At 40.1% G+C, this 24,351-nt stretch overlaps 1 protein-coding gene across 1 annotated transcript in view; it reads left to right on the forward strand.

The window, feature by feature from the left end:
* The window catches only part of spon1a (spondin 1a), a 374,574-nt gene that overhangs the window by 282,221 nt on the left and 68,002 nt on the right, over window positions 1-24,351 (forward strand). Inside the window, exon 7 of the mRNA XM_034188854.1 lies at window positions 13,835-13,899. Coding sequence (XP_034044745.1) covers window positions 13,835-13,899 — 65 coding nt within the window. The remainder of the gene's footprint in view (window positions 1-13,834; window positions 13,900-24,351) is intronic.

Here is a 24,351-nt window from a genome sequence, read left to right on the forward strand (position 1 = left end):
ACCGTTGTGCGGACGTCTTTAAACCGGTTGTACCGCTCCTTAATCTGTGTGATGCCCATAGGATCATCACCGAAAGCCATCTGAATCATCCGAATGGTTTCCACCTGGCTGTCACCCAGTTTCTGGCAAAATTTGTTGCGGCGCTGCTCCAGTCGTTCCGTCTTTTTCCTTGGAATGAAAAAACACTGAGCGCACGACACACACCTCACACAAAGGCTGCTTACCAGCAAATTATGCAATTGACAGGCGTGAAAAAGTTCACACATGCGCACGAAGGTTCAAGGTTTGCTCATGTAAGCACACGTGATTCAAATCCATCAGGTTTTTTGAAAAAAATAAAAAGGTCCGATACTTTTCCAACAGACCTCGTATGTCTTTTAAGCCAATGGTTCACCCTTTCACTTCCAGAGAGACACAACAGGTCCTGTTTTTACACTATGCTAAGACAATATCTGACTCCCCAAAACAAAATTTTCCCTGAAATGCCAATGTGACACACTCCACAGAACTTGAACTTATTTATTTGGCACACAACTCGTCAATAGCAAAAACTGATATACAAGACAATTCCACAGTGACATGCGTGACCAAAAAGGGGGTGAGCAGAAGCAAAGCTTATAAATGCCCACCCCATATATACATACATACATGGGTGATTCTTAGACTACGGGCACTTATTATGTCCTTTGATCATATTGTATGAAAAACAGAAAAAAGGGGAAATTTCACACTTTTATACTTATCTTTACAATGAAAGTGTGTTAAGAAATTTGTTCTAGTAGTCTATGATGACTTTTTCACCTTTTTTCAGCATCATTATATGCAAATATTGCTGTTTTGTGCTTGTCCCACACCCAGACTTTTGATCTTCAATGATAAAATGAATGGTAAAGAAACGTTTTTTCTAATGTTTTAAAATATCTCTGAATAAACAAACAAAAAAACTCTCACACAGTGCCTCACTTGCAACACAACACAAGGGTGAATTTAATCAAGCAAACAAGCAAGCAACATTTCGGCCAAAGGCCATCATCAGGCAAATAATTTCCATGAATGAAAAGCCATCTTAAATAGGGTGTGGCTGATTACATCACAGGATGTTGTCATAGAAAAAAAAACATAACCTTTTTAATATACACTTCTATAAAACTCATACAATAATATATGTCACAATGAAACATATTACATAAAAAACAGATATATAAGACAGCTCAATAGACATACACACACATATACATATATATACATATATACACACACATACGAGGTCTGTCAATAAAGTATAGGTCTTTTTTATTTTTTTCAAAAACTATATGGATTTCATTCATATGTTTTTACGTCAGACATGCATGAACCCTCGTGCGCATGCGTGAGTTTTTCCACGCCTGTCGGTGACGTCATTCGCCTGTGAGCACTCCTTGTGGGAGGAGTCGTCCAGCCCCTCGTCGGAATTCCTTTGAGAAGTTGCTGAGAGACTGGCGCTTTGTTTGATCAAAATTTTTTCTAAACCTGTGAGACACATCGAAGTGGACACGGTTCGAAAAATTCAGCTGGTTTTCCGTGCCGCCGCACCGCGCTGGCTGCGTCCCGACGCGCGGACCCGTCCGCACGTCTTTCATTAAAAAAAATCTCCTTTAACAGTGGAATATCCGGATAAAATGCTGAAACCGACTTCTTCTGAAACTTCTCTGTTCTCTCACGACGTCCTGGATCAATAGAGCCTGAAATGTGGAGGTTTTCAGCTTGAAACAGGCTGACGACTGCGCCTGGGACCGCTGCACGACGTCTCGCTCCGTGGGAAGTCCTTAAAGCGACAGTATCACCTCAAAATCTCTCATCAGCCGTTAAAATTTTCACTGAAAACCAGCTTAATTTTTCGAACCGTGTCCACTTTGATGTGTCTCACAGGCTTAGAAAAAATTTTGATCAAACAAAGCGCTAGTCTCTCAGCAACTTCTCAGACAAAGGAATTCCGACGAGGGGCTGGATGACTCCTCCCACAAGGAGTGCTCACAGGCGAATGATGTCACCGACAGGCGTGGAAAAACTCACGCATGCGCACGAGGGTTCAAGCATGTCTGACGTAAAAATATATGAATGAAATCCATATAGTTTTTGAAAAAATAAAAAGGACCTATACTTTATTGACAGCCCTCGTATACATACATATGCACGCACATGCCCATTCATCAAGAGACCTGCCTCAATAAATAAACTAGACAGAGGAAATGGGGCATATACCATAGGACTATAATAGAAAAATGTCATAAGAAGATATTGAGAATCAGTTCATCATTAAGCCCCTTAGGTGCCAAAGTTTGTCATGTTTCAATCCAGTAAGCCTCTCTTTTTTTCAAAAGTTTATCATGGTCTCCCCCTCTAAAGGGAGAAGGGACCTGTTCAATGCCACAAAAACAAAGAGTGCTTACATTATGATGTGCATCATTGAAATGAACGGCTACTGGATAATTCCTGTCATTTCTGCGAAATGAACTTTTGTGTTCACTTATTCTTTGTTTTAATTGTCTTATGGTCTTGCCCACATATGCTAAACCACAAGGACAGCGTAAGAGATAAATCACATGTGTGGATACACAAGTTATTACATTCCGAATATCTCTGAAAATATATAAAATATCTCTGAATAAAATATCAGTAAAATAATCAAAACATAATTGGGGTATTCAATGTCATACAACTGTTGTGATTTTTTTAAACAAAATGTAGTTGTCCCACACTATTACCGTAATTTCCACCAAAACACTGTAATGTCCCTTTAAACAGTTTGTATGAAAGATTGTTTGGGTAGTTCCTATGGAGATAAACAGTGACATCAGAGCACATGTATATAGCGCCAAATCACAACAAACAGTTGCCCCAAGGCGCTTTATATTGTAAGGCAATGGTGTGGTGGAAATTACATTTACAAGGCCAATAGTGCCCGTAGTTAAAGAATCACCCACATATATACACATTACCGACACCCAGAGCAAGCACACAGGCGACAGTGGTAAGGAAAAACTCCCTCTGATGTATTGAGGAAGAAACCTCAAGCAGACCAGACTCTAAGGGGTGACCCTCTGCTTGGGCCATGCTACAAACACATTTAACAACACAAACTCAAATCCCATTATCATAAACATATCAAGTGAACACCATGTCTTTGTCTACATACATATTTACATACATATACAGTATACATGTATACACACACCAGCATACACCTACACATACATACATAATTACACACACACACACATATATACATATATACACACATACATACATACATATATATACATATACATAGGTATACATACACATACACATACATGCATATACACAAATGAATGTTACTGAACAAGTTCACAATTACAACTGACAACTCAAAACTCATTTTACTTCATTAGATATATATCTTGAAAACATCATTTTTTATATTGATTTTTAAACTGATTGATATTTGGACATCGTTTGAGTTCATCTGTCAGGTTATTCCATAATCTAGGGCCACACATGGAGACACAGAAACCTTTCCTGGTCGTCCAATTTTAAACTTCACCCCAAGACCTGAAATACACTGCAAGCATAAAGTGCACATCACGGCTGCATTGTGTCTTGATTGTCAAGAAATGTCCCAGACACATATGTTGTGTTGCTTGTACTGCACCCCTCTAGAGAATAGGCCTAGTACTTATTTTTTCCACACATGTCCCAAGCAAGACACAGTTCAAATACACCAAAAAAAAAAAAAGATCTGTAAACAGTCATTTTTTACATCATACTGAGAAGATCAGGAAATTAACACTTGGGGCCTCATGTACAAAGTGTGCGTAAGCACAAAAACATGGCATATGTCCATCTCTGTGTTGACATTCAGATGTATCAAAAGTGAAATGACTGTGGAAATGTGTGGTGTGTCGCACAAAAATCCTGGCTGGCACACACACATTTCTACAGCTATTGTTCCACTGTCAACATGTAAAGGTGATGCTGGCACACTGTCAATAGTGTGAAAACAAGAAGTCATCAGAGTGATGCGCACATCAGTGACACACTGATGAGCAATTAACACACCCACGTGTTTGCAATTGTATGGGTGCACATAAAAGCAAAAGTGATGCATAAAATGGAGTTAACAATGGCTGCATTAGCATTATTAGAGGACCTTGCAAATGGTATAATCTGACGTATTCAGGGAACGCGAGGATTTACTTGCAAATGACGATAATTGGCTCATAAACCAATTTTGATTTCTAAGGCCACTGTTACTGGAGTTGCACGCAGAACTGCAGATGGCTCACAGTGCAATACGGTGAGAAGCCAGGAGTTGTCTGTGCCCACACAGGTACTGACCATGCTGCTATTCCTGACAACAGGGGCATTCCAGAGTGAGCTGGCCGATCGGTCAGGAGTGTGCCAGTCAACCTTGAGCTGAGCCATGCAAGCTGTGTCGAACGCAATCATCCGAATGTCATCCAGGTACATCACATTCCAACATTAAAGTGCAATTTGCAGCAAGAGCCGGCTTCCCTAATGTAATCAGACCTATTGACTGCACACATAAAGGCGCCATCACATGATGAATTTTGATTTTGTTAATAGAAAAATAGGAAGTATTTCCATTCCATCAATGTTCAAATTATATGTGATGCACAAATGTGCATCAGAGGAGGGTGGAGGGTGGCACAGTGCATGATGGGTGGCTACTTGCTGTGTGAATAGTGTAATTGTGTAATTGACCCAAGCGAAAACCAGCGCGGGCACATTTGGGTATGTGTGCATTCAAATATGTTCTTTGTTACAATTAATATGTCTTCTTTTCTTGATGTTGCGACTGGAGCAGCAGAGCTTGTTAACCAGTTGTCTCCTGGTGTTCAGTATTTGTCAAAATGTGCATGTGTGAAGTTGTGAATGTCACACACTGTCAGCGGCGGTGCACCTCATGTTTTTTATTCCAGTGTGTGTGCTGTTCTGTGCTGACAGTGTTTACGGCCTTACACACACACTCCCATGAACATTTTTCTAGTTTCATGGTTATTCAATTTAACAGTGACCCAGGGGAGTTGATGGTCTAATGGTTAAGCATTGGGCTTGAGACCAGAGGATCCTTAGTTCAAGTTCCAGCCTGACTGGAAAATTACTAAGGGCCCTTGGGCAAGGTCCTTAATCCCCTAGTTGCTCCTGGTGTTTAGTGGGCACCTTGCATGGCAGCAGCCTGACATCGGGGTGAATGTGAGGCATTGATGTGTCAAGCGCTTTGAGTGTCTGATGAAGATGGAAAAGCACTATATAAATGCAGTCCATTTACCATTTAACAGGGTACCAAATAAACTATCCCTGTGTGCCTCCACATAATTTCCAGTCATCTGTAGCTCACACTCTGTATAAATTCTCTTCTGTGTTCATGTTGTCTGATGTGACGGCATTGGGGAATCCCAACTGCAGGGCTTGTTTACATGGGTTTGCATATTTAAATAGAGGTGTGGTCAGGGCAGAGTTTGGTGCGTGTGCATGTGCACTCAATTCTACAGTCAGTGGGATGGACAAACGGAATGTGCTTGGATCCATGCCTACACACACTTTGATACATCTGGATATTTTTGTACTTACGGCAGTTTCTGGGTTCAAGTCTTCGTACATGAGGCCCCTGGACTTTCTGTGACTAGGCATTGTGTGGCAAAGTGGTTAGTGTGCTTGTTTCCAGAATGGGAGTTTCCTTTTTCAAGACCATGTCAGGGAGGGCATCATACACAAAACGTTTGTCAAATCAACATATATCTGATCTGCTGTAGTGACCCCAAGTGAAACAGGAGAAGCTGAAAGAATTAAAATTTATTGGACTTTCTGTGACTCAGAAAGAACACACAGACATGACTACTGTGCAGTTTCTGCTCTTCACATTTCCTCAACTAAACTCACATGGCACTTTGTAATTCACGAGATCTGGATTATAAAAGTAATATAACATATTAAAAACTGATGTTGTGTCTATATGTATTTGTATGTTGACTGGTTGTGTAGCTATTATAAAACATTCAGCATGAGGTAACTGTCACAGAACATCCAGCGTGGGTAATAAAAGCCATTTTCAAAGACAAGTGATATGGAAAGACTGAGTAGGGACACTACTCAAAAGCAGATGAAATGCAATACAGTGCAAATACACACATGGATGACTGCTGCATATGACAAGTGTGTCCGATGTGACGCACACGTTGTGCTTGCAGGGTGTTTCGAGTGTAACACCACAGATCCCTGCAGCTTTACTTGCCTTCAGCTGTTTCATCACCTTTGCAATCTAACTGTGATTATGTGGTTTGGAGCTGACTGGAGGAACCACTGCAAAACCCTGGCATTGAAGATGTCAAATGTCCTGGCAGGAAGGTCAGCCTCATGCAGCTGCTGAAAGAAGCCAGTCCACTTAATCCTACTGAGAATGATCCTTCCTCTGTCATGCGTCTCAACATTTCTTGACCTGACACCCTATCAAAAGCCTTCTCAGTATAAATACCATGTGTCAAGCCTTCAGTTTTTTCTCCATGAGCCATGAGCTCATGGAGCATCATTCTTTTGACTACCTGCCATTAAACCAAAGTGTTTCTCCTTTTCACCTCCTTCCTTAGCTTTCCCTCGACCCTTAGTCAGTGCTTTCTATAATTTCTCCATCTTTAAAACTCTTCATTGTCCTTATGGAGGCTTTTTTCAAAACCGTCTTAGCACATGCATGCTGTATTTAAATCCATGTTGTCACACTTCAATTGTTCAGGTGCTAAGAATGGAAAGTGCAGAACTGTTTCACTAAAATACAGTTGATCACCATGTCAAGATACTCTCACGAGTCAAGTTTAAAAGTTGAGTATTTCCTGAAACAAGGTTAGTTTTGATTGTAAAACATGCAGTGGTGATGACTGTTCAAATTCTATGCACAGAATGGCCCATCAGTAACATCTGAAATAGGATTGACCTCCTTTATTATCAGTCATATTTGCTGTGGTGAAGTTAAATAACATGGAGCAAGAGATTTGTGGATGCCATCATTTTGGGGATTGGAAGAGTCATTATGTTTTTGTGAAAATGCTCAAAAAGAAAATCAGTTGCTGGAATTGTGCCATATTGTGGATATACCTAGATTACTTGTAACATTTAAACATATACTGTACACTAACATAGTTTTGTTGCTCATTTTTGAATATGTTTGTTTATGCAGTTCTGTCTATCCCTTTTCCACATAGTGTCCAAGCAACTTCAGTAGTAACACAGCTGAATATTTGTCTATAGTGCCAGTAGTCTTTGAGCAATGTGATTTATCAAAGCTGTTCCACACACAGAGATCCTTTTTCATGGTGCTTTGAACAGGAGGAGGATGTGTATTCATTGCACTATAATTTGCATTTTCAGGTTTACGGTTTTCTCTACCACCACAACTCTGATTGCCATCAAACCAGCATGCCTGTTTCTACCCAGCATACTTTGATTCACATGTTGCAGTGTCTGCTACATTCAGGAAGAAACCTCAAACAGATCAGACTTAGAGGGGTGAACAACTGTTCTGGCCAAATGTCAAACGTGATGGACAGAGATCAATCTCAATCAATCAATTTTATTTATATAGCGCCAAATCACAACAAACAGTTGCCCCAAGGCGCTTTATATTGTAAGGCAAGGCCATACAATAATTACGTAAAAACCCCAACGGTCAAAACGACCCCCTGTGAGCAAGCACTTGGCAACAGTGGGAAGGAAAAACTCCCTTTTAACAGGAAGAAACCTCCAGCAGAACCAGGCTCAGGGAGGGGCAGTCTTCTGCTGGGACTGGTTGGGGCTGAGGGAGAGAACCAGGAAAAAGACATGCTGTGGAGGGGAGCAGAGATCAATCACTAATGATTAAATGCAGAGTGGTGCATACAGAGCAAAAAGAGAAAGAAACACTCAGTGCATCATGGGAACCCCCCAGCAGTCTAAGTCTATAGCAGCATAACTAAGGGATGGTTCAGGGTCACCTGATCCAGCCCTAACTATAAGCTTTAGCAAAAAGGAAAGTTTTAAGCCTAATCTTAAAAGTAGAGAGGGTGTCTGTCTCCCTGATCTGAATTGGGAGCTGGTTCCACAGGAGAGGAGCCTGAAAGCTGAAGGCTCTGCCTCCCATTCTACTCTTACAAACCCTAGGAACTACAAGTAAGCCTGCAGTCTGAGAGCGAAGCGCTCTATTGGGGTGATATGGTACTATGAGGTCCCTAAGATAAGATGGGACCTGATTATTCAAAACCGTATAAGTAAGAAGAAGAATTTTAAATTCTATTCTAGAATTAACAGGAAGCCAATGAAGAGAGGCCAATATGGGTGAGATATGCTCTCTCCTTCTAGTCCCCATTAGTAGTCTAGCTGCAGCATTTTGAATTAACTGAAGGCTTTTCAGGGAACTTTTAGGACAACCTGATAATAATGAATTACAATAGTCCAGCCTAGAGGAAATAAATGCATGAATTAGTTTTTCAGCATCACTCTGAGACAAGACCTTTCTAATTTTAGAGATATTGCGTAAATGCAAAAAAGCAGTCCTACATATTTGTTTAATATGCGCTTTGAATGACATATCCTGATCAAAAATGACTCCAAGATTTCTCACAGTATTACTAGAGGTCAGGGTAATGCCATCCAGAGTAAGGATCTGGTTAGACACCATGTTTCTAAGATTTGTGGGGCCAAGTACAATAACTTCAGTTTTATCTGAGTTTAAAAGCAGGAAATTAGAGGTCATCCATGTCTTTATGTCTGTAAGACAATCCTGCAGTTTAGCTAATTGGTGTGTGTCCTCTGGCTTCATGGATAGATAAAGCTGGGTATCATCTGCATAACAATGAAAATTTAAGCAATGCTGTCTAATAATACTGCCTAAGGGAAGCATGTATAAAGTGAATAAAATTGGTCCTAGCACAGAACCTTGTGGAACTCCATAATTAACCTTAGTCTGTGAAGAAGATTCCCCATTTACATGAACAAATTGTAATCTATTAGATAAATATGATTCAAACCACCGCAGCGCAGTGCCTTTAATACCTATGGCATGCTCTAATCTCTGTAATAAAATTTTATGGTCAACAGTATCAAAAGCAGCACTGAGGTCTAACAGAACAAGCACAGAGATGAGTCCACTGTCTGAGGCCATAAGAAGATCATTTGTAACCTTCACTAATGCTGTTTCTGTACTATGATGAATTCTAAAACCTGACTGAAACTCTTCAAATAGACCATTCCTCTGCAGATGATCAGTTAGCTGTTTTACAACTACCCTTTCAAGAATTTTTGAGAGAAAAGGAAGGTTGGAGATTGGCCTATAATTAGCTAAGATAGCGGGGTCAAGTGATGGCTTTTTAAGTAATGGTTTAATTACTGCCACCTTAAAAGCCTGTGGTACATAGCCAACTAATAAAGATAGATTGATCATATTTAAGATCGAAGCATTAAATAATGGTAGAGCTTCCTTGAGCAGCCTGGTAGGAATGGGGTCTAATAGACATGTTGATGGTTTGGATGAAGTAACTAATGAAAATAACTCAGACAGACCAATCTGAGAGAAAGAGTCTAACCAAATACCGGCATCACTGAAAGCAGCCAAAGATAACGATACGTCTTTGGGATGGTTATGAGTAATTTTTTCTCTAATAGTTAAAATTTTATTAGCAAAGAAAGTCATGAAGTCATTACTAGTTAAAGTTAAAGGAATACTCGGCTCAATAGAGCTCTGACTCTTTGTCAGCCTGGCTACAGTGCTGAAAAGAAACCTGGGGTTGTTCTTATTTTCTTCAATTAGTGATGAGTAGTAAGATGTCCTAGCTTTACGGAGGGCTTTTTTATAGAGCAACAGACTCTTTTTCCAGGCTAAGTGAAGATCTTCTAAATTAGTGAGACGCCATTTCCTCTCCAACGTACGGGTTATCTGCTTTAAGCTGCGAGTTTGTGAGTTATACCACGGAGTCAGTCACTTCTGATTTAAAGCTCTCTTTTTCAGAGGAGCTACAGCATCCAAAGTTGTCTTCAATGAGGATGTAAAACTATTGACGAGATACTCTATCTCACTTACAGAGTTTAGGTAGCTACTCTGCACTGTGTTGGTATATAGCATTAGAGAACATAAAGAAGGAATCATATCCTTAAACCTAGTTACAGCGCTTTCTGAAAGACTTCTAGTGTAATGAAACTTATTCCCCACTGCTGGGTAGTCCATCAGAGTAAATGTAAATGTTATTAAGAAATGATCAGACAGAAGGGAGTTTTCAGGGAATACTGTTAAGTCTTCAATTTCCATACCATAAGTCAGAACAAGATCTAAGATATGATTAAAGTGGTGGGTGGACTCATTTACATTTTGAGCAAAGCCAATTGAGTCTAATAATAGATTAAATGCAGTGTTGAGGCTGTCATTCTCAGCATCTGTGTGGATGTTAAAATCGCCCACTATAATTATCTTATCTGAGCTAAGCACTAAGTCACACAAAAGGTCTGAAAATTCACAGAGAAACGCACAGTAACAACCAGGTGGACGATAGATAATAACAAATAAAACTGTTTTTTGGGACTTCCAATTTGGATGGACAAGACTAAGAGTCAAGCTTTCAAATGAATTAAAGCTCTGTCTGGGTTTTTGATTAATTAATAAGATGGAATGGAAGATTGCTGCTAATCCTCCGCCTCGGCCCGTGCTACGAGCATTCTGGCTGTTAGTGTGACTCGGGGGAGTTGACTCATTTAAACTAACATATTCATCCTGCTGTAACCAGGTTTCTGTAAGGCAGAATAAATCAATATGTTGATCAATTATTATATCATTTACTAACAGGGACTTAGAAGAGAGAGACCTAATGTTTAATAGACCACATTTAACTGTTTTAGTCTGTGGTGCAGTTGAAGGTGCTATATTATTTTTTCTTTTTGAATTTTTATGCTTAAATAGATTTTTGCTGGTTATTGGTGGTCTGGGAGCAGGCACCGTCTCTAGGGGGATGGGGTAATGAGGGGATGGCAGGGGGAGAGAAGCTGCAGAGAGGTGTGTAAGACTACAACTCTGCTTTCTGGTCCCAACCCTGGATAGTCACGGTTTGGAGGATTTAAGAAAATTGGCCAGATTTCTAGAAATGAGAGCTGCTCCATCCAAAGTGGGATGGATGCCGTCTCTCCTACCAAGACCAGGTTTTCCCCAGAAGCTTTGCCAATTATCTATGAAGCCCACCTCGTTTTTTGGACACCACTCAGACAGCCAGCAATTCAAGGAGAACATGCGGCTAAGCATATCACTCCTGGTCCGATTGGGGAGGGGCCCAGAGAAAACTACAGAGTCCGACATTGTTTTTGCAAAGTTACACACCGATTCAATGTTAATTTTAGTGACCTCCGATTGGCGTAACCGGGTGTCATTACTGCCGACGTGAATTACAATCTTACCAAATTTACGCTTAGCCTTAGCCAGCAGTTTCAAATTTCCTTCAATGTCGCCTGCTCTGGCCCCCGGAAGACAATTGACTATGGTTGCTGGTGTCACTAACTTCACATTTCTCAAAACAGAGTCGCCAATAACCAGAGTTTGATCCTCGGCGGGTGTGTCGTCGAGTGGGGAAAAACGGTTAGAAATGTGAACGGGTTGGCGGTGTACACGGGGCTTCTGTTTAGGACTACGCTTCCTCCTCACAGTCACCCAGTCGGCCTGCTTTCCCGGCTGCTCGGGATCTGCCAGAGGGAAACTAACGGCGGCTAAGCTACCTTGGTCCGCACCGACTACAGGGGCCTGGCTAGCTGTAGGATTTTCTAAGGTGCAGAGCCGAGTCTCCAATTCGCCCAGCCTGGCCTCCAAAGTTACGAATAAGCTACACTTATTACAAGTACCATTACTGCTAAAGGAGGCCGAGGAATAACTAAACATTTCACACCCAGAGCAGAAAAGTGCGGGAGAGACAGGAGAAGCCACCATGCTAAACTGGCTAAGAGCTAGTAGCTGCGCTAAGCTAGCGGATTCCTAAAAACACACAAAGTGAATAATGTGTAAATAATTTAGAGGTGATTCAGCAGAGGGAGTGCTTTAGTTAAGGCACGTGAAGATTACACTGTGAAACAAATCGTTATCTAGTTAACTAGATCAATCTAACTGCGCAGATTAAACAGCTAACAGATACAGCAAAACACCGCTGTGCTCCGGAACAGGAAGTGATACAATACCGCAGTGAGAGCCAACCACCAGTAGAGGCCGAGAGAGATGAATGAACTACGAGGGCTGTCAATAAAGTAACGGTCCTTTTTATTTTTTTCAAAAACTATATGGATTTCATTCATATGTTTTTACGTCAGACATGCTTGAACCCTCGTGCGCATGCGTAAGTTTTTCCACGCCTGTCGGTGACATCATTCGCCTGTGAGCACTCCTTGTGGGAGGAGTCATCCAGCCCCTCGTCGGAATTCCTTTGTCTGAGAAGTTGCTGAGAGACTGGCACGTTGTTTGATCAAAATTTTTTCTAAACCTGTGAGACACATCGAAGTGGACACGGTTCGAAAAATTAAGCTGGTTTTCAGTGAAAATTTTAACGTCTGATGAGAGATTTTGAGGTGAGACTGTCGCTTTAAGGACTTTTCACGGTGTCAGACGTCGCGCAGCGCTCTCAGGCGGCGTCATCAGCCTGTTCAAGCTGAAAACCTCCACATTTCAGGCTCTATTGATCCAGGACGTCGTGAGAGAACAGAGAAGTTTCAGAAGAAGTCGGTTTCAGCATTTTATCCGGATATTCCACTGTTAAAGGAGATTTTTTTAATGAAAGACGTGCGGACGGGTCCGCGCGTCGGGACGCAGCCGGCGCGGTGCGGCGGCACAGGAAAAACACCTCTGTTGAAAGCCTTAAGGACAAGTTGGAACATGTCCTGCCTGTTAAACAATTTCTCATATACTCACTCCACTGAAAGCCATCAAAAGCCGCCTGGATTTTACAAATGGTTATCAACACGGAGGTGTTTTTCCTGTGCCGCCGCACCGCGTCGGCTACGTCCCGATGACAGGCTGATGACAGCGCCTGAGAGCGCAGCGCGACGTCTCACACCGTGAAAAGTCCTTAAAGCGACAGTCTCACCTCAAAATCTCTCATCAGACGTTAAAATTTTCACTGAAAACCAGCTTAATTTTTCGAACCGTGTCCACTTCGATGTGTCTCACAGGTTTAGAAAAAATTTTGATCAAACAACGCGCCAGTCTCTCAGCAACTTCTCAGACAAAGGAATTCCGACGAGGAGCTGGATGACTCCTCCCACAAGGAGTGCTCACAGGCGAATGACGTCACGGACAGGCGTGGAAAAACTCACGCATGCGCACGAGGGTTCCAGCATGTCTGACGTAAAAACATATGAATGAAATCCATATAGTTTTTGAAAAAAATAAAAAGGACCATTACTTTATTGACAGCCCTCGTATGCATCCAGGCACTCATAAAGTCCTGTGGTAGTGACCAAAACGTCCTGATGGTGAAATGTTAGAGATCACAGTGCCTTATATAGGCCAATTAGTCAATTAACAATTTGAAGTTTAAAATATCAGCAATGATTTTAATTGTGCAATGAAATGAAATTAAGTAAATATCACAGAGTAAAATTTGGAAAGTTTACCACCAGCGTAATGGGTAATTGCATATGTTAAAATGTTTGGTGTGGCCCAGGAAAGAATCATGCTCAAGAAAATTATTGGAGAACACGGACACAAACTATACTATTGACTTCCTTTTTCTTTTTAAAACTGCTGTTTTTATTGTAGAGACTGACACTAACATTTTGTGTATTTTCGCCATTTCTTTCTGTCCCTTAGGGTGATGAGGTCCTGACTGTCATCAAAATGAAGGCACAGTGGCCAGCCTGGCAGCCGCTGAATATGTATGTATTATATGATTACCATTTGTGCAGGTTTGGTCATTAATGTTCTCTGATCTGTTGAAACTAAACAGATATGTTCATGTCCATAGTAGAGGCAAAAGAGACATCAGTAAAGGCCTACTTAGCTAATCAGTCAATCATTTAAATTCAGTACACTGGGATAATAAACTGATTTCTGTCCTCTTTGTTAACTTTACTTACAGATATTTAAGAATGTGAAAGATGCTTTAGAAAAAGCTAAGCACTGAAAACTTATTATATATGAGTGTGAATTCACAACAAAAAGGCTAGTGTCAAATTAACCCTGACAGAGTTGATTTAATACTGTTGACTGATTATACAGCTCTACAGTATCCAGAATTAAATTAAAACCATCCCAACAATTAAACATTCAATACTCTGCCCAATTTCAAATGTTTTAATCTCAACTGCAACAGCAATCACCCCTTGTGTTTTCAGTGTGTCTTGGTTGTATGCACAGCTCAGTGATCATGCCTGATGTTTCCTAGTTTTCTAGGACCACAGTTGGAAAATTGAGTACAGGAGGTTTTGCTTTGCTAGATTTGGAAAGGTTTTAAAGTGTCAGAGGAAGTGGCCCTAAGGTGAAGGAGTTGGACTACCAAGGCATCAACTGGAGATTTGATTGCTTCATGCTACATGTCTGCACCTTGGACTATATTTATATATGTGTTATCATTGGAAAGGGGAGTGCTTCAGGTTTAAGGATTTACCACCACTTTTCTATCCTGCCTTATGCCATGAAATCACCCCCCGAAGGTACCCCACCCCATAAACTGGATTGAGAATCTCTACCTCTAACCAAGCCTTCCTTCTTTCCACTTTTGTTCATCATGTAGATAATTTAAACCAGTGATATTTTTAACATGTTTAGTCCATACCCTGCCCACTATGACTGATATATGACAAAGTACCCCTTTCACAGTTTGCACACCCACACAGCTTACAGCAAGAAGATAGCACGTAGCAACTCGGATGTCCATGAAAGACCACCATGCACTACCAATACCTGAAACCGAAGATATTATTTCAAACCTGTGAATACTTTGAGGAAAATAAGTATTTGAACACCCTGCGATTTTGCAAGTGTTCCCCTTAGAAATCATGGAGGGGTCTGAAATTTTCATCTTAGGTACATGTCCTCTGTGAGAGACAATCTAAAAAAAAAAAAAAAAAAAATCCGGAAATCACAATGTATGATTTTTTAGATAATTTATTTGTATGTTACTGCTGCAAATAAGTATTTCAACACCTGTGAAAACCAATGTTAATATTTGGTACAGTAGCCTTTGTTTGCAATTACAGAGGTCAAACATTTCCTGTAGATTTTCACCAGGTTTGCACACACTGCAGCAGGGATTTTGGTCCATTCCTCCACACAGATCTTCTCTAGATCAGCCAGGTTACTGGGCTGTCACTGAGAAACATGGAGTTTGAGCTCCCTCCAAAGATTTTCTATTGGGTTTAGGTCTGGAGATTGGCTACGCCACTCCAGAACCTTGATATGCTTCTTAGGGAGCCACTCCTTGGTTATCCTGGCTGTGTGCTTCGGGTCATTGTCATGTTGGAAGACCCATCCATGACCCATCTTCAATGCTCTAACTGAGAGAAGGAGGTTGTTCCCCAAAATCTCGCAATACATGGCCCCGGTCATCCTCTCCTTAATACAGTGCAGTCGTCCTGTCCCATGTGCAGAAAAACACCCCCAAAGTATGATGCATCCACCCCCATGCTTCACAGTAGGGATGGTGCTTTTGGGATGATACTCAGCATTCTTCTTCCTCCAAACACGGCGAGTGGAATTAAGATGAAAAAGTTCTATTTTGGTCTCATCTGACCACATAACTTTCTCCCGTGACTCCTCTGGATCATCCAAATGGTCACAGGCAAACTTAAGGCGGGCCTGGATGTGTGCTGATTTAAGCAGGGGAACCTTCCGTGCCATGCATGATTTTAACCCATGACGTCTTAGTGTATTACCCACAGTAACCTTGGAAACACTGGTGCCAGCTCTCTTCAGGTCATTAACCAGCTCCTCCCGTGCAGTTCTGGGCTGATTCCTCACCTTTCTTAGCATCACTGATGCGCCACGAGGTGGGATCTTGCATGGAGCCCCAGTCCAAGGGAGATTGACAGTCATGTTTAGCTTATTCCATTTTCTAATAATTGCTCCAACAGTTGATCTTTTTTCACCAAGCTGCTTGGCAATTGCCCCGTAGCCCTTTCCAGCCTTGTGGAGGTCTACAATTTTGCCTCTGGTGTCTTTGGGCAGCTCTTTGGTCTTAGCCATGTTAGTAGTTGGAGTCTTACTGATTGTGTGGAGTGGACAGGTGTCTTTATGCAGCTAATGACCTTAAATAGGTGCTTCTAAGTTGGAATAATAAGTGGAGTGGAGGTGGACTTTTTAGAGGCGGACTAACAGGTCTTTGAGGGCCAGAATTTCTCCTGATTGGCAAGTGTTGAAATACTTATTTACAGCAGTAACATGCAAATAAATGATTAAAAAATCATACATTGTAATTTCTGGATTTTTTTTTTTTGATTTTTTTTTTGGATTATGTCTCTCACAGTGGACGTGCACCTAAGATGAAAATTTCAGACCCCTCCCTGATTTCTAAGTGGGAGAACTTGCAAAATCGCAGAGTGTTCAAATACTTATTTTCCTCACTGTATTATGATAAATACCTAAGCCGTAAAAACTTAAACTTACCCTGGCCTGGAATATTTCAAAGGTTACTGCACTAATTTTATGTTGATGGTTTTGTCAGATATAGGGATGTGGTACATGTTAAAGAAGACACATTTTAAGCAGCAATCACTCAAAGGCAGTTTTATCGATTTTTTCTTCATTTTGGTCTTGAAACTAAACCCTAATCTAATTATCATCATGTGTCAATGATAAAGGCGACAGGTGTAATTCAGAATTTATAAAGATAACTGTTATAAACACATTCTCAGACACTTATTTTGACAATAAATTGGCCGTTTTAAAATGCATTTAAGAATCGCCAGAATACTGTCATGATTATTGATACACATACAATACATGGTGTTATCCACCTTACCTGATCAATAATGAAAGCTTTCAGGACAGGTATGCCTTTTCCACCACTAGAGGGGGCAATCTGGGTAAATAATACACCTTAAAATGGATTTAAACCCCTTAGAGTAATGTGGTAATATATTTGCACAAAATGGCCAAGTTTCATCTCTGTCTGTTTATTTCATTCTGCGGCATTTTACACCTGACCAATGTAAATATTGACCCCACATGACCTTGCAAATGGTGAAAGGGGTAATCTGTCATATCAGTCATAGCAGGCAGGGTATGGACTAAACATGTTTAAAATATCACTGGTTTATATGATCTACATGATGAACAAAAGTGTAAAGAAGGAAGACTTGGTCAGAGGTAGAAATTCCCAATTGCGCCAAAATGGGGTAATCCAGTTTAAGGGGTGGGGTAACTTCGGGGGGGATTTCATGCCCTAAGGCAGGATAGAAAATTCTACTAGTGGTAAATCCTTAACCCTGAAGCACTGCAGGTATTTGGGCTTCTTCCCACTTCCAAAGACATGCAGGTTAGGTGAATTGGAAATTTTAATGTAGGCCATAGGTGTACATGTGAATGTGAATGTGTTTTTTTTCTATACGAGGTCTGTTAGAAAACTATCTGACCTTTTTATTTTTTGCAAAAACCATATGGATTTGAATCACGTGTGATTGCATCAGCCAAGCTTGAGCCTTCGTGCACATGCATGAGTTTTTCACGCCTGTCGGTTACGTCATTCGCCAGTGAGCAGGCTTTGTGTGAGCAGTGGTCCACCCCCCTCGTCGGATTTTTATTGCGAGTAAAATGTCTGAATGATTTGGAGCTTTGCTGCATCAAATTTTTCCAGAAACTGTGAGAGACAGCCAGGTGGACACCATTCGGAAAATTCAGATGGCTTTCAGGGACGATTTTATTGGGATCAGACAGATTAAGGAGTGTTACAGCTGGTTTAAACACCGCCCACAGCGGCTGAGAGTGCGCCGCACTCCGAGCGGCGATCGACAGGCTGAAACGACGAGATCATTTCAAAAGTGAACGCTGTGTTGATCCGGGACTTCGTCTGACTGCCACAGAAATGGCAGAAGACGTGGACATCAGCACTTTTTCAGCACATTCCACTGTTACAGGAGTTTTTGTCATGGAAAGAGGAGCAGAGGAATGCGCCACAGAGCCGCAAATGGCGCAGGACAAAAGCACCTCCGTGTTGGTCTCACAGGACGGCTTTCAGACGGCTTTCAGATGGCTTTCGGTGGCTTTTCAGTCGTGTGACTATCCGAGAAATTGTGGATGAGCTGGACATGCCAGAACATGTCCTGTGAGGCTTCATCACGGCATTGCTTTGCACCATGCGGCTCCGTCCCGATGCGCGAATTCCTCCGCACGTCTGTCTCAATGTGCCGAAAAAGTGCTGATGTCCACGTCTCCTGCAATTTCGCTGGTAGTCAGACGACGTCCCGGATCAACACGGCGTTCAGTTTGGAAATGAACGGCACATTCCACTGTTACAGGAGTTTTTGTCATCGAAAGAGGAGCGGAGGAATTCTCGCGTCGGGACGGAGCCGCATGGCGCAAAGCAATGCCGTGATGAAGCCTCACAGGACATGTTCTGGCATGTCCAGCTCATCCACAATTTCTCGGATAGTCACACGACTGAAAAGCCACCGAAAGCCGTCTGAAAGCCGTCCTGTGAGACCAACACAGAGATTCTGTGGGCAGTCTTTAAACTGGCTGTAACACTCCTTAATCTGTGTGATCCCAATAAAATCATCCCTGAAAGCCATCTGAATTTTCCGAATGGTGTCCACCTGGAGGTCTCTCACAGTTTCTGGAAAAATTTGATGCAGCAAAGCTTCAAATTGTTCAGACATTTTACTCGCAATAAAAATCCGACGAGGGGGGTGGACCACTGCTCACACAAAGCCTGCTCGCAGGCGAATGACGCAACCGACAGGCGTGAAAAAACTCACGCATGCGCACGAAGGTTCAAGCTTGGCTGATGCAATCACACGTGATTCAAATCCATATGGTTTTTGCAAAAAATAAAAAGGTCGGATAGTTTTCTAACAGACCTCGTATGTGGCCCTGCGATGGACTGTCATCCTGTTCAGGGTGAACCCCGCCTCTCACCATATGACTGCTAGATTATGCTCCAGCCCCTCTGTGACCTTGAATTGGAATAAGCAGGTATATGAATTAATGACTGTTCCAGTCCACGCAACTTTAAAGTAGTACCAGGTTTGGCTGGAGAAGTAACCTGTAAAGGACTCTTATGATATCTGGGGGAAAGCACCAGTAGGCCTCAGGGCCTGTATAGGACTTATGTTTATATTTCTTCTTCTGCTGTATGAATGAATTGACAGACATCACATGCAGTGTCATAAGGCCCTTAGGGACTGGCAATCTAAAGTGTCAGAACATTAAAATTTTGCATCTAAAAGCAGAACCACTGCATGGTGATCAATGATATCCTTTCTCAGTGATGCCCTGAAAGTGCCATCCACACATACAGTGTGTTAGCCAATTTATTCTAAAATTCACAAACCGTCATTAAATTGCTTATTTATCTGGAAAAAAGAAGTTCCTGGTTCAGCTAGTAGAAACAAACTGCAGGGTTAAAAGACCTGTTTAGTGCTGTTTTTTTTGTTTTGTTTTGTTTTTTGTTTTTTTAAAGCACAGTCTCAATCTTGGGTTTCAACTCCAAAGGAGAGAGCAACACCAAATTGAAGCAATAACATCTGCTGATCTTTTGTTTATTTGCAACTAATTAACTGTTTCACACTGTGAGTGTTAGACTGATTATGTGGGTTAAAAGGGGAGGATAATTACTGCACAGAAATATCATCATCATCATATATGTTTAATGTCATCAACACCTCAGTAATCCTTCAGAATGTGCTTTAGAATATCATTTCAGTACATTAACGTTTTGACCCATTTTCCCTGTGCTGGTAGCAGAGTATGTATGACTTGGTTGGTGAAATGTTGCATTTTGCATCACCACTCGTAGCTTCATAGTGGAGTAGAGCGGGGAAGGATTTTCTTTCACCAAAACAGATCAAATCCAGGTTTGCATCTCAGTTGTACTTTCTGGCAATTTGTATCCAAACTTTCAGGTCTTCTTTTAAAGGAAATCCTCCTCTATAACACGTCATCATGAAGCTGTATAACTGGTGATACAAAATGCAAAGCTTGCACTGTGCATGATTTCTACACACACAGCCACATAAGCCTATAACTTCTTTTGGGTTGTCTGGGAACCTTGGTGGCTTTCCCCACTCTTTTCCTTCTTAGACAGTCACTCAGTTTCTGAGAACTGTCTACTCCACACAGATTTACCATAGCGTGCCATACTGTTTGTATTTCTTTGTAATTGGTGTAAATAAAGTCCAAGATCTATTCAGTCACTTGGAAATGTTCATGTATGCATCTCCTGACTTGTCTGAAGAAAACTGGCAATAAAACCAAATATTTGCAGGTATTATACCAAAGGGGCCCATTACTTATTCAACCATCACCTTGGCTTTTATATTTTTAATAAATATATATCAAATTGTAAAGATTTGCTTTGAGTTTGAGTTTAAGGAAGATCATTTTTATACTGAGAACCCTGATTTACTTTTTGTATGTGACATGGCATAAACAAAATAAAAACTGTGAAATACTAAGCTGCCACTGTATGTAATGTCCCATTGATGTGTCTGCTACATCCATAATGTAGCATCAGCTAACAAGTGGCATTAAGCCAGCAGCCACTGGCAAATTTGATTTGAAACATATGACAGAATGGGAAAGTAAAATTAGAATTGTAGAATAAATAGTACATGTGACTCTGGATGATGCCAACATATTTCATTGTTTTGTGGTTCCGGCAAATAAGTAAAAAAAAAAAACACTTCTTTGGAACATTTTGAATTCTTCCATGTTTTGCACATTGCTATGAAGAAAGGAAGACATCCCAATATGAGCAGAAATGTGCATCAGAATGGGAAAATAAGACTGAAATTCAAAAATAGACAGAATCAGTGGGTGGGGATGGCCTTTACAGCAACTTACCAAAGTCTAAATCAAACTCAGCTTCAAAAAATCTGCGCTGTAGCTTTGGTCAATCAGAAGCCCAGTCTGAAGCATTGAATAGCTGCAGGATATAAACTGATGAGTATCTTAAAAGTAAATAACAAGTAGAGGGCAAAATAGTAAACAAACATGCAGGTAGTGGGAAAGCTCTCCACCTGATCACCGCTTAAAATTTTGATCATGCACAAAAATTTTCTGATGGGCTCAGTTGACAACAGATGACAAGGAATGCATTCTTCAGATGGGAAAATGACTTTTGTAGTACAAATACAAACACAAAATGATATCCAAAATTAGCATCAGCTTCTCATTCATTTCCTTGATCCATCATGGTGTGACCAAGGTTGGGCAGGATTACTTTGAAAGAATACATGTGGATTACATGTATGTATGTACACACATTTGGATTACTCGTAATCTGATTACTTTTGGATTACATTTCAAAGTAATCCTACCCAACCCTGGGTGTGACACAGGCTTTCGAAATCAGCATCTATATGAAATAAAAAAATTCACATTTAAAATTTGCAGTCAGAGCAGGGACAGTAAATGCATGAGCATGTATGTTCCTTGTGCCTCTTTGTGAGCAGAACATGTAGCTGATTTTTATGAAAATCTGTGGAAATATTAAATATTATAAGAATACAACCCATAAAACCTGAGTCATGATCTTGACACAGATGCAGGAGTTAGGTATTGCCGTCTTTACATCACAAATAGCGGTATTTTTGATTATCTTCATAACTTCAAAACAAATTTATAAAAATTCAGACTTTCATGCAACAAAACAGATCAAATTGCATCTCCTATAGGCCTTCAAAGAAAACTGTAGCTGAAATATCATGCTGTGTTTTTAAGAAAGCTCTGCTCTGTGCCACTACACCTTGAAGCTGTTGGAACTGTGCCCACTGCACAGTTCCACCATTCACATCCACAAAAGCCCATAACTCTGTAAAAGTTGTCACTGGTGTCTTGGTGACTTCCCTCACAGATCTTATTTTTGCATGGTCTCTCAGTTTTGAGAACTGCCTTCTCCAGATAGATTCATTATATAGTTCCACACTGTTTGTATTTCTTAATTCAGTATTCAAGGGTTTATTGTCATATGCACAGTAAGGAAACATGTTTCCCTGTGCAATGAAAACCTTTCTTTGCTGTCCCTCGTATATGCCAATATAGAGAATTTAAGAGAAATAAAAATCAAATCAATTATAAAAGCAGCACATGAAAAATACAATATAAATATAAACTCTGCACAGATGTAGCTATGGAGTCGCAACAATGTGCATATTGGTGCAAATTAGTGAGCTACATCGTTTGCATGTGTAATGGACAATGATGAGTGTGCAAATACACATGAGCAGCTTGGGATGTAAACAGTCAAGTCAAGTGTGCATGAGGTCGACCATGATTTGGAACTCCTGTTAGGTGTTTCGGAGTCTGATGACAGTGGGAAAGAAAGAGTACTTTAGTCTGGAAGTCCTGCATTTCACCCTTTTGTACCTCCAGCCTGAGGGTAGAAGTGTCTGGGCTATTGGGCTATTAGTAAAAAAAAAAAGTAGAAAAGACGTGCATAGCCCAATTTCATAGCCTTAAGAGTGTGCATATCATGAATGCTTGGTCTTGTTGGATTTGTGAGATTCTACTGAATCTACTGGTACCTTGTTTCCCATGTAACAATAAGAAATATACTTAAAACCTGGATTAATCTTTTTAGTAACATAGCACTACTATCATTCTGAACACTACTGTATATATATATATATATATATATATATATATATATATATATATATATATATATATATATATATATATATATATATATATATATATATATATATATATATATATATATAGTGAATGAGGGTGAGGCAGCCTATTAGATAATTAATAGCTAATAGGCTAAGCTATAATTGTAGCAGTATAACTCTATAAACAAAGGCTCAGATATAATATGTTATAGGTTTTATCTAAGGTTTACCCTATTTGTTAGGTTATGGTTAGCTAATCTAGGTAGAAGAAATTCCATCTTCTACATGTTTTTTAATGGGAACCCCAAACTTAGATATTATTTCTTGATGTCTATTAGAAAATCTTTTGAACTGAAGAACCAATTTGTTATACAGAAACCCTTGTTTAACTAATCTACTAGTGAGTTTATGGTGTCTCGTGGAAAAACTTTGGTAATTATCACAGATGCGACCAATTCTGACTAATTGAGAGGTGTAAACACCGTATGTAGGTTTACTCAGTATGTTACTACTTATACAAGGAAATTTTACAATATGAAAGTTAAAATCATCCCGTTTATTGAAAACGGCTGTTCTAAATTGTCTTTCTATAATGCTCAACTCTATATCTAAGTATGATAGTTTTTTTTATTGTTTTCTGTAGTCTTTTTTAGTTCTAATTCTGATGGATAAATATTTTTAATTTCATTCTCAAAATTAGGGTTATTTAAAGTAAGTCGGTCATCAATGTAACGGAAGGTATTATTAACGGTTTTTGCTGACTTGCTATTATTTTTAAGTTTATCTTTCATAAATTTGTATTCATAATAAAAAAGGAAAAGGTTAGCTAAAAGTGGAGCACAATATGTTCCTATAGGTATCCCTATTGTTTGTTTCAAAATTCTATTGCCAACCTCTATATAGATATTGTCTACAAGGAATTCTATATGCTCAATCATATTTTCCTCAGTTATTTTATGATACCGTGTTGATGTAGTGTTAGACCAATATGTTGTGCTATCATTTCTACTAACGATATATTTAGAACCTCTAATTCTAAAAGCTTTCCTGAGTAGTTCACTGATACTATATATAAGTTGGTCATGTCGGATGTTAGTATACAGGGTGGAAAAATTAAAACTATCAAAATGTGTAGCTACTAGTAGCTACTGTAGCTGCTGTAGTTTTATTTAACTTTTTTAGTTTATTTAAAACCTCTGTAGCATTATCAATAATCCAAAAGCATTTAACTCCAGTGTTATGAGCTATGCCTTCGCAGTATTGTTTGAAAAGTTTTGTAACTAATTTAAGGCTCGAGGTAAGTAGTTGGGATAATGGTTTAGTAGTACATGCATTAGAGGCCGCTATAAATCTACTACCTATTGGATTTTTATGCATTTTGGGAAGCCAGTAGAAGCATGGTAATTGTTTCATATCGTTAGTAATTTTAATGTTATATTTAGTCATAAATTCTTAGTGTTTTGTAACAATATCTTCTGTGTGACTATTATAAGACATATATGTTTGTGGGTTAGTCCCATCACTAGTGTTGAGTTCCTTTAAAACTACATCTAA

Source organism: Thalassophryne amazonica, chromosome 2, assembly GCF_902500255.1.
Source record: "Thalassophryne amazonica chromosome 2, fThaAma1.1, whole genome shotgun sequence".
Lineage (NCBI taxonomy): Eukaryota > Metazoa > Chordata > Actinopteri > Batrachoidiformes > Batrachoididae > Thalassophryne > Thalassophryne amazonica.